The 12,072-nt window shown below is 38.5% G+C and overlaps 1 protein-coding gene across 1 annotated transcript; it reads right to left on the bottom strand.

The window, feature by feature from the left end:
* Positions 1 to 4,634: 4,634 nt before the first annotated feature.
* LOC145137712 (uncharacterized) lies at positions 4,635 to 5,739 on the bottom strand. Its single transcript, XM_079071855.1, has 2 exons — positions 5,496 to 5,739; positions 4,635 to 5,408 (listed from the first exon to the last, which is right to left on the bottom strand). The coding sequence occupies exons 1-2, from the start codon at positions 5,679 to 5,681 to the stop codon at positions 4,770 to 4,772; spliced, it is 825 nt and encodes a 274-aa protein (XP_078927981.1). The 5' UTR covers positions 5,682 to 5,739; the 3' UTR covers positions 4,635 to 4,769.
* Positions 5,740 to 12,072: the final 6,333 nt, after the last annotated feature.

The following is a 12,072-nucleotide window of genomic DNA, read 5'->3' as shown; positions in this document are numbered from 1 at the left end:
AAACTGGACAATGTTCACAAGAATGTCACTTGGTAGGAAACTACAGAGTTGTTTCGTATTTGATCAACTAGCAATTTTCAAGTTTTCGGATTTATAAATTCTGCACAATGGTCACAAGACAACTAACTAATTGAAAAACTAGGATGAGTAAAAAAAATGCTGATGATGCTTATACAAGAAATAAATAAGACAGGAGAAACATACAAAAACTTGTAATGTGATCATCTGTTTCCTTGATTCCAGTTGGGGTTGGCTGGATCTGGAATGTTTGGGGTAGTATGATAGAATTATTCTTAACTTCAAAGAGGAAGCGAGTTGCAGAAGAGAGTCCTATTAACAAGTGGTAGCTGAGACGTTATATTCGACAAAAATAATACTTGTGCTTACTTGCCATTCATCACATTGTTGTGTACTTGTGCTTAAACTTTAGAACCTGTAAATAAGCAAATGAGCATGGCTTAATATGGTCAAACATCATAATCATCAAAAGGTAAGAACATATAAAGCGATTTTCTAATCCGACACTGTCAAATTTTAAAAACAAAATAAAACGAAATAAACTAAACACCTTATAAGCCTAGTAGATAGAGGAAAAGAATGGAATAAGCGTTTGCTTCGTAGAATGTTTACAAATGAATTGGAATTTATAGGAATGGTAATCTAATTCCAAGTATGTTTGAATCAAACTTGTAACTGTAATTGTATTGAGATTCCGTATTAACGCATCATATTCATCAGCCATAGTTTGCTTCTAATGAGGGTGTTTAACAGCAGCCGAGAAGGTTGTTGGTTCCTGTTCATGGTTGGTGGAAGTATGAAAAGCCGTTGGATCAGGTGCCGGACCCCAAACATCACACACAACAAGATCTAAAAAATATTTACTATTAAATGTGGAAGGTGACAAATGAAGTTTAGCTGATTTCCCAACGTGACAGGAATTACAAAAAGAATCTGAACCTTTACTAGAAACAGGAAGACAATACTTAGAAAACATAAAATTTAAAAGTTCTGGGTGAGGATGTCCCAGCCGTTGATGCCAAATGTCGGAGGATGCTCTAAGAGTAGTGAAAGCAACTTTAGGAAGACGTTGAAGTGATGGAAGATGAATGGAGTAGAGACCATTGTTACTTGGACCCTTGAGGAGGGTAGTTTTGGTAGTATTGTCCTTCACAACAAAAAAGACGAGTGAAATTCAAAGAAAACGTCTATGTCTAAGCAAAATTTTTGAACTGAAAGAAAGATTCTTTTAGATTTCAGGAACATGAAGAATATTAAATAGAGAAAAAGTTTTCTTAGGTGAATAAAAACGAGTAGAGCCAATATGAAGAATAGGTAATCATGTATCGTTGCCAACGTGAAGAGCATCCTCACCAAAGTAAGGTGTGACTGTCAAGAGAGGATAAATCATGAGATACATAGTTGTTTGATCCTATGTCGGTGGGCCAGGTGGTTGTCTGTGAGCGATTATCTGCAAAATTAGCTGAAGGTTGTTGGCGTGGGCGGATGGTGCTAGGATCACGGTTAGGGCACTGGGAAGGAATATGGCCAATACCGCATCTGTTACAGGTACCATAAACTGTGTTTTGAGTGGATGCCCAGGAAAATTGGCTTCGATTACCGATTGTTTGTTGGTTAGAGTTTCCTCGGCCACGACGGTTGCTGGACCCACGACCCCGAGAAGAAGGAGGTCGGTTAGTATAAAAGGCCTGAGGGGATAATGGGGGAGTCGGGTTAAGTTGAAGACCCAGCTGAGAAGCAAGTTGTTGTAGAGCTTGTATGGGATCAGTAGGTGATGTGGCGGTGATAGGGGTGGAGCGACCGGCGGCAGTGGCAGCAAAAGCTTGAGCAGGTGCAACAGTGGGTGGGTTTTTCTTGACCATAAAGTCATGGTCAGCAAGAAGACCATGAAGTTCTTGAAAGGAGGTGGGAGCTTGGCGAGCTAGCAGTGTGGATTTTAGACCATTGTATTCCTCACGAAGACCATAGATAACTAACATAACAAGGTCTTTTTCCTTGACTGGTTCGCCAATGTTTGCTAGAGCATCTGAATATTCTTGAGCGCGCGGGAGGTAAACAGAGGCGGTTTCATCAGATTTCATCTCAAGCTTGAGAAGTTGGGTTTTAAGGGTGTATTCTCTAGAAGAAGTTTGAGGAGCATAGGCTCTCTGTAACGAGAGCCCAAGGTCCTTTGAGATTGTGCCTTGGGCATAGGGGTAAGATGCTTCAGAGATGGTAGATAGAAGGAGCATGCGAACATGGGCATCATTAGCTATCCAGGTTGTATAGGAAGGATTCGGCTGAGGTTCTGTTGTGGTGGCTTTCTCTGTTGGTGGTATAGTAGGGTTGGACACGGAATGGTTCCATCAATATAGTTGAAAAGATTATTGGTAACAAGAAAAGGTTTGATCATTATTTTCCAAAAACCATAATTAATAGAAGAGAGAGTAAAAGGAAACTTATGAGAATTGTGTGATGGTTTCTCAGTTGTGGAGAAGACGGTGATGGTGCCCATTGAGATCGATTTCTTGCTGAGGATTGATTTAATGTTGTTGATGATCAATTTGTGTCAACTGATGAAGAATCGGCAAGGGTAGGGTTGTAACCCTAGAGGAGCCGTATGTTTCCCCCGCTCTGATACCAAATCAGACTTGTAACTGTAATTGTATTGAGATTCATTCAAAAATCACGTGTATGTACAGAGGGATAATTATATATAATAAGCACGTTACAATCTAAACCCTATACTAATATTAACTGTCTAATAGTTTGGTAGACAGGAAATTAAATTGGAATCCAATTCCATATTTCTTTGGTTGGAATGAAATGGAACCGGATGATGTAAAATCACATATTTATCCTTACTTTTTCTTGACTTTACATTGTTTTATACGTTATATATAGTGGTTGGTGATGGTTGCGGGTGGTTGTAACAGGTGGCGGTGATGGTGGCGGAGGCGGTGGTGGTGGTGGTGGTGGTGGTGGTGGCGGCAATGGTGGCTAGTGGTGGCAATGGTTGCGGGTAGCAGTGACGATGGCAACAGGTGGTGGTGGTGTTGGTTGCGGTGGCAGCGGTGGTGATGACGGTGGTGGTGAATGGTGGCGCGGTAGTGGCGGCGATGGTGGTGGTGGTGGTGGTGGCAATGGTGATGATGGTGGTGGTGGGTTGGTCTTGATGATTGTAGAGGTTAATATGGTAATCTTATATTTTCCTCATAAATTTGAATTAATCAATTAATTTCATCAAAATTCTGAAAGAATTTATTTTATTCGATTGGTGGAAAAAAAATCATTTAAAAATTCAATTTCATCTCAAAATGTTGAATTAAACACTAAAATCTGTGATGATATTTCAGGGAACTAAACAGCAACTAGATTTAAGTTGCAATACAGAAATAAATAGAGGATAAGTAAGTATCTACCGTATAACTAATAATTTATATTCAATGTAACAGGAAACATAATAATAACAAAGTTATTGGAATAATAATCTCACCTTCATATATGTCAAGGAATTCACGGGAGAACAAACACGAAAATAATAATAATAATAATAATAATAATAATAATAATAATAATAATAACTAGAAAGGTTACCCCCGCTACGCGGCGGCCAGAAGCTTTCAATGTTGTTTCCGAATTGATAAATATGACAGACATAGAAAGTGCAAGGATGAAAAGTCCGGGCTTTGCCCCGGACAAAAAATGTAAAAGTTTTGACTACAAGGACCAGAAGTGTGAAAATGGCTAAATAATTAAAGGGGTAGGAATTAGCAACTTTTTAGAAAAGGGATCAAAGTTGTCAAACCGTTAAAGTTTTGTGGCCAAACTTTAAATATTAAAAGGTACCAAAAAAGTGTAAAAATATTGATTGCAAGGACCAAAAGTGTGAAAATAGGTAAAGAATAATGACCAAAGTTGCCAAAAAACATCCAAATTTAATATTCCTAACTTCCAACAATAATACAGAAACCAATTCTGCCAAAAAAATGTGAAGTTGAATAGAACACAAACAAAAAGATCAAGGGACCGGATATATAAATCAAGGGACCAAACCTGGAGAAAGTATCACAACTTTACTATTCTTTTCTTCCACAACTTTAATATATGTATAATAATAATAATAGTACATATAAAAACAGTCATCGAGCGGGAACTTAAAATTTCAAATGCCCAACAACTTCTATGCATGACATACGTGTTACCACTCACATTCACCAATCACCATAACAAACTTTAATTAAATGATATATGTGCATTTAAAGTGGCGGTGCCGCACACGCGCGTAAAGAAATCTTTACCTGACCTCACATTTGTCGCTTTCTTCAAATACCTGTCATAACACACGACCTTCTATTTATACAGCCACCTCGGTTTCCAACACGCGCCGCCTACAACACTAACACCTCCGTCGCACAAAACGGTAAAAGATATGACAATCTCCATCCATACACAATAGAAACCAGACAACCATAGCAATTTGCAGTAATCGATCATATATAAACTTTGAATAATCTGAATTATAGAATTACCATTCCGTCTGAACAAAAACAACAACCAATCTTTCAACCATCAACAAGAGAGAAAATACTGTGATGATTAAATTGCTAGTGACCAATTCAACTGGGAAATCGACATTAACATCCAAACTCTGTAAAATTTCACTGGGTATGACAATGAATCTAAATACACCCAAACCTCCAACATTCAAAAACTTTACAGCTAAATCCCTACGAACAACAGATTCAATTATTGAGATCCATCACTATCACTCACTTCTTTGCTTTCCTTGTGGTCGCCCCAGCTTTCTTCGTTGCTGCGGCCTTCTTAGCAGGCGCCTTCTTCACAGGAGCTTTCTTCGCCGCCGGCTTGGGAGCTGCTGCTTTCTTTCCCGGTGCCGTTCTAGTCGATGTCTTCGCAACCTTAGCCGCCGGCTTTGTTGCAGCCTTAGGCTTTGCAGCTGATTTTGCCTTCGCTGGAGCAGCGGCCTTAGCCTTGGTAGCGGGCTTAGCTTTGGCGGCCGGTTTCGCTTTGGCGGCCGGTTTCGCCTTGGCAGCCGGTTTAGCCTTGGCAGCAGGCTTAGCTTTCCCTTTTCCTTTGGGCTTAGCAGGAGCTTTAGACTTCGAAGCAGCAGCTGGCTTTTTCTTAGCCGGCGCTTTCTTCGCTGCTGGTTTTCCTGCCGCCTTCTTTTTCGCCGGAGCAGAACCCGTGGGAGCTTTTGACGAAGGTAGCTTGTAAGAGGCCTTTACCTTAACAAGTTTGCCGCTGGCAACAAACTTCTTCAGCTGAACAGACAACGATTTCTTAAAAGCCGCTGGAAGATTCTTATGCTTCTGCTCAATGAACTTCGCAATCGCAACCGTACTCGAACCACTCCTCTCCTTCAACGTAACAATGGCTTCCTTGATCATCTGCGCAGTCAATCAAACAACACAATCAGATAAGTTAAGTCGATTCGAATAGCACATTTCACAAAAAACAAACGTAATCCAAAATACCTCGAAGTAAGGAGGATGCAGAGAGGGCTTCCTTGGCTTTCTCGGAGCTGATGGTTTCTTAGCTTTCTTAGCTTTTGTTTCCTTCACATCTGCTACAACCGGGGGATTCTCCTCCGTAGCAGCATCGGCTACCTCTGGCTCCACCTCGGTGGGCTCCGTCGCTACAATTGGTTCTTCGGTTGCCATTGACTAGGGTTGGGGTTTTGATCGTGTATCGAAATTGCAGGTATGAAGGGATGATGAAGATGTCGGAGATTTAAATAATATGACGTTATTGAGGTCATGTCCAAACGGTGATATCTGATTGGTTGATGTACCTACCACACGGATAGCGTCTGTTTAGATAGGATCCGTCCAATTATATATAAATCAATGGCTACAAAACCAAGATGGATGGAAAGATTGGGATCAAGTTGTAATGAGAATTTTGAGTAAAATGGTAGCCATGGTGTGTTTCTATGTTTGATTCAATTAAGCATAACTTGAGCTGTACTAGATGGATTTTGAAGAAAAAATATAGGTTATGTACGTATTTAAGTTAGCTTTACAACGAATATATATATGTCATTAACAAGTTAGTCGTTTGAGAGATAATTAACTCATAAGTCACTATGGTCAAAAACATGTTTGTAACCGAAAATTATAGACTTGTAGTTTTAAGCGTTTTTAACAGAAGTCTTAAGGTCATGTTATGATTCTATTAACTTGTATAATAATATCTTGATAAAGGAATAACAGATTGACAAAAATAAAAATAAAACTAAAGAAAATGTTTATAATGAATGCCATAAATGTGATAAGAGATTAGCACACTAAAGATAAAGAGTAAATACACCGATTAAATGTGAAAGTAATTTAGATGCTCCTTACCATATTTTATAATTGGGCATTCACTCTTTAGTTAAAATAAGATTATTACATGATACATATTATTAACTATATACGTGTTTACTTGTTGAGAGAATTTTTAATGGGTGTTTAGCAAAGATGATTTGCAAAAAGAAAAGCAACCAACATACATTATTGATTATACACATTAGTGTATTAGTTAGTTACAAACACAATTGTTTTCAGATATGAAATCAACAAAAATATTCTCATACTAAATACGATAAAAAAATGTTTATGCATATGAAATCGTATTACCTTCTGAAACAATAGGCCACAATTCTTTTGTAGAGATAAAGGTTCCATCGGAACAACAGTATGATTCCTTCGGAGACAATAGATAGGGTTTCATTCAGGAACAAGAATATGGTTCCTTTTACGACAATATATAGAGATTTCTTTGGGAATTAGAGTATGGGTCTCTTTCGACCGGTGGTGGGTCTATTTCATCCTTTTCGGTCTCTTTCAACCAGTATCGGGACTATTTCACCCCCTACAACTAGCATATAATCATATCAACAAGAGTCATAGAGACAACAACCACATACAGGCATAACAGTAATTGTCACGAAGACGACTATCATCCTACAAACATAATCCATTGGGTTGGCATTTGTGCCTTTGACCCACGAGTACAGTGAAGGAACTCACATTTGTTTGAAGATAGACAAATCACACTCCCGGACTGCTATTATTATGGCTCCTCGCACTGAACATTCCAATTAACCTTAATCAATACTCAGGGTAATAACCCATGAGTGGTTCAGATTGCCCTCTTACATGCCAATGGGTAAAATAACAATTTACCCCTTTTTCTAATGGGGCCCTCAATCCATGACCCAAGTCCAAAGGTCCTAATGCCCAACAATGGCCCAAAGCCTAAGGCCCAATAATGGCCCAAAATCTAAGGCCCCAAACCTCCAAAATGGTCCCCGATGAGTACGCTCAGCGTACCACCTACGTACGCCCGGCATACTACTTCGTAGCGAGGAAGATTGAGGCTTCTGCCGCGTACGCTCGGCGTATGCTTAGGTACGCCCGGCGTACGCCCCATCCAACCAAGACTTCATTAAGCACTTAATGCTTCAAGTCCAACGTCCATATTTCAGATCTAGCTCTTGAGGGACGTCTTAAACAATAAAGTTACCATCTTGATACCTTTGCATGGCTCAAGGAGACCCAAGCCCTAGATTTAGTAGCAGGACGACGAGGATGATGAGTGAGTTAGTTATCCTTTTTATTTTATTTTTAGTTCATTTTGTTTTATTAGACTTAGTGGTTTTATTTTATTTTAGTGTGTATTCAGTTTGTTTGAGTTGGGATGTTTAATTTATTTTTAGTTGATGTAATTTTGTTTTCCATGTTGATGCTCTTTGAAACTCTCGCACCAACTGTTGCACCTCAATCGCCGGTGCAAACACAGCTCGAAACCTGGTCGAAAAATCATTTCACGTCATAGTATCAACAGCATCATCACCCACCTTACGTCCTACCTCCTCCCACCAGTCCTGTGCCCTGTCCTTCAAAAGGCAGGAAGCAAATCTGACCTCCGACTCATCGGGACAGAAACTCGTCATGAACGCGTTATCCATATCCGCTAACCATATCCTACTGGCAATGGGGTCCTTCTCCCTATAGAACGTGGGAGCTCCACAAGCACCGAACTCACGGAAAGAAAGGATGCGAGCTCCAACGATAGTCATAACCTCGGCACGGAAAGCGCCCAAGCGCTCATCCAAAATCTCCAGACTCCTCTCCTTGACCGAACCAAATATCACAGGAGTCTTCTCTAAAATACCATGGAAGTTTGGGATGGAAAACGAACAGTGTTTTAGAAATAATTTCCTTGAATGTTTTAAAAATAACCTAGATTGGATAACCCTTTTCTTTCCTTGAAGTACTGAACCCTGTAGATTCTGCGCCTTTTAAGGTTAGGAGGGAACTCTTATTATATCCAAACAATTTGTTATCATTTTTGAAGTATTGAATATATGGTGGGACTCGAAGTAAAATCCACGCCCAGTCAGTATATATGTTAGAAATTGTACATCAAACAACTTGAAGAAATCTGAAATTCAAAGTCAAGTTCAAGTCGAAATCAAGAAGCAAACAAAGTTAAATCTGAAGAGTTGATAAAGACAAAGAAGATGTGTGGTATAATGAGATTGATCCCTCGATAGTGGAATCATAGGGGTAAGATTGGATTTTCTGTCCATAACGGATCTTACCACGTTTAGTGGACGAGCTCGGAAAAAAAAAAGAAGGGGTCGGTCAAGCTAAGTTTTTATAATCGAATTTTCGTGAAATTGTTTTTAAGGATACATTGTTTTCATAAATTTAATTCGCCGTAAAAATCATTTACTCAAGCCTGGTTTGACTTATTAAATATGAATTCTGAATCTGCAATAAAGGTATTGAGACTGTTGTCTAGGTAGTGATTTCATTGGTGCTTCCCTCGGTGTGAAATCTGATCATGTGAAAAAAAAAGTGAAGTATTTTTTGTTCAGGTTTATAAGTTTTCTTTTATTTATTTCAGTTTTTATTCTAAATTCTTTTTAGGTCGTCTACATCTTTCCATTTGTTTATAATGTTTAATCTTTTTATTACTTGAGGGCAAGTAAGGTTTAAGCTTGGGGAAATTTGATAGATGTCATTTTATGCATATTTTAGGGTGGTTTTTATTAACATTTTGCATCATTTTTATGCATTTTCATGTGCATTAGTTTAAATATTGTTCAGCTCATGTATTTCGTAAGAATTACCGTACTGCTCATGTTTTGGTGTTTATTTTCAGGTTATTTGAAGTGGAGCGGGAGTTTGAAAGTCTTTGGAGCATATTTGGAGCATATCCATAGCCAAAACGCAAAAAAAAAAAAAACAAATACAGGCTATTTCTCACCAAAAAGGGGTTGTTCTTCACTTACTAAACATAGCCGGAGGATTTCTGATTTTTGTGAGGCATTTGAAAATTTCGGCCCTGAAGCACGGGCCGTGCTTCCCCAGATTTTGATTTTTTCTGATTTATTTTTGATTTTAAAGTTGCGATGACCTGGCACAAGCGTGCCCCCTAAGCACGGGCCATGCTTCCTGGCAGAACCCTTATTTTTTGCCCAGACTGCTATATAAATACTAGATACCTTCTAAGTCAATTCCACACGACGAAAAGCCCTTATGAATGCGATTTACTGCACTTTTCATCACTTTCTGAAGATCCGAAGGCTGTGGATCATCTCCCACGTTTAGTTTAGTAAGATTTAGTAGTTTAATGTTTCTTTTATTTGTTCTATATCAGATTTTAGCCATGTCTGGCTAAAACCCTAGTTTCCAGTTTTGCATTAGACTAGTACTTTTCATGTAATAGTTATCAGATCTGGTTTCCTTTTTTTGTTTGTATCTAGATTTTTCAGTTTTGAGCTTAATGAATGTTTGATTTTTAATTCTTATTAGTCTGATCACCTAGCTAGGATTTTATCATTTCGGTTAATCAGTTAATAGAATCCGTAATTGTTCTTGTCAACTGGTAATAAGTAACAAGTATCAGAGTTGTTTTGTGTTAGGGATTTAACTCTTATATAAACTGAAAAATCACATATTTACGCTTCCGAGCTTGTGAGAAGTATTGGGTATTGCTGAGAATTTTACACATAATTTAATGCAACTTTTCTGATTTAATTCAGAGCTTGTTTAATTGAATATTAAAAAGTTAGGGCTAACTGAAGAGCTTGTTTTGGTTAATCTAATTTAGGTAAAAGAGATTATACTAGAGTGTAACGACCGTCTTTTGAGGTATTGTTTATTAATTATTTCTTAAATTATTGATGGGCCAAATACGGATAAAAAGGACTATTGGATTGGACTTAAGCAAATGGGCCAAGAGAATTGGGCCGCCCATAAGACGTACGTTGGGCGTAGCCTTGGTGTACGGGGCGTAGAGGCGTGCATTGGATATCGCCGGGGGGGGGGGGGGGGGGGCACGTACGCGTCATATCAGAAAACCCTAATACGCCTCATACTCCATTGTTGTGTGTGTTTGACCTCTTGAGCCTGTTTTTGGTGAAGAAAAGCTTGGAAGAAGTGAAGAGGAGTTGGAGAATAAGAACTTTAGTATCTTGAGCTCAAGGATCTGAGACTATTTCATCTTTTGGCACTCAAATGAGGTATAAAGCTCCTAACTTTCCTCTTAGAAGCTTAGATCTAGTATTATGGAGTTTTGGACCTTTTTAGGTCCAAAGGTTGGATCTTTATCATGCAACTTCGTTTTTGAGCTTAGGGTTGCCACCCTTGGAGCTCAAAGCCTTCCTTTAGCATTAAAGTTTCAACCTTTAAGGCATTTATGTAACCATGCATGAGATCTAGCCATTTCTATGGAGTTAGTTGCTATTACTTAATGTTTGGGCTCATTTGGTGGGTTGCAAGCCACCAACTGATTGACTTTTTGGATCAAGACATTGAAAAGGACTTGGATCTGTAGTTATAGCCTCTGGAGTCGATTATTAAGTGCTTAATGGGAAAAGTAGCTTAACAGGGTATAAATTTATATGCACTAAATCTGATACCAGTGTTGGTGTACGGAATTTGTTTTGTATATTTTGTATGTTTAGAAGGAAATAGATGCAAAAAATTGTAAAGAGAAAACTCATTAATCAATAAGTGTTTTGTAGTAGGAGTATTACTTACATAGATAGAAACTATTCAAGCCAGCCTGTGTCAATCATTGGTCTATGTGGTTGCTTTCCCTGTTGGCCTCATGCCTGTGGTACTGTTGACCATCGTCGACCTGACACTCTGTCACTTACAGGTTTCATGACTCTATTTTGTAAGAACACTCAAGTATAACAAAACAAAGATTTATTGATAAAAGAGCTCCCGAAATGGGAGTACTCCTATAATATTTTACATCTCTCCCTTCTAAGGGAGATTTTTACTCACAAGACATTGAACTGAAAATTTACAAGATAGAGAGTGTTTTTGTTGCACTCGTTATTGCGATGCTCTTTTTTTCCAAAACATAACTCTCAATTTATAGATATATTGAGAGGGTCTGATCCTTGCCTATTATGTCAGGCATGACGTTTTTATCCACTAAAGATTACATTATTGTGGACAGCTGGAAAGCTTTTAATAATGGAGAAAATGCATTATTATTTTGAGTGGTGGGGCCATTTGACACGTGAAGCATCTTTCTTTAAGATGATGAGGATTTGTCATCTTCAGAGGGGGGTCCCTCCTTTGTCTCCGAATCTTTGCAATCGCAAAAGTGACAAAGATGTTATTCGAAAAGTTGTTCTGCATGTCGGCAGAAGTGTTGGCGTGTAGCATTGGATACTTCCATGCTATTGTTCATGAATTTTTCTCCAAACTTGGAGGCTTGACGAAGATCTTCTTGGCTGGTGTTATTGTAACTCCAGCTTGTAATTATACAATGTGAATCGGTATAATTAATCTTCTTTTTTGAACCAGAGATAATTTCAATGATTTTTTCTGATATTCTTCTTAAACCATTGATGCGGTTAGGATGAAGAATTTCTGTGAAAGGTAGATCTTTATCTTCCATTGGTTGAGATTGTTCAATCTCTCTATTGGCTTTAGAAAGACCAATTTCCAGAAAGTGGTATGGAGAAAGAGTTGATTCTTGAATCCATTCTGGGAGTGAAGAGATGCATCTGATGTAGATCGGATTATCTTTTGC

Source organism: Lactuca virosa, chromosome 9, assembly GCF_052849685.1.
Source record: "Lactuca virosa cultivar CGN04683 chromosome 9, Lactuca_virosa_CGN04683_v6, whole genome shotgun sequence".
Taxonomy (NCBI): domain Eukaryota; kingdom Viridiplantae; phylum Streptophyta; class Magnoliopsida; order Asterales; family Asteraceae; genus Lactuca; species Lactuca virosa.
Note: the sequence above shows the minus strand (reverse complement) of the source record. Positions and strands in the feature narration are given on the sequence as shown.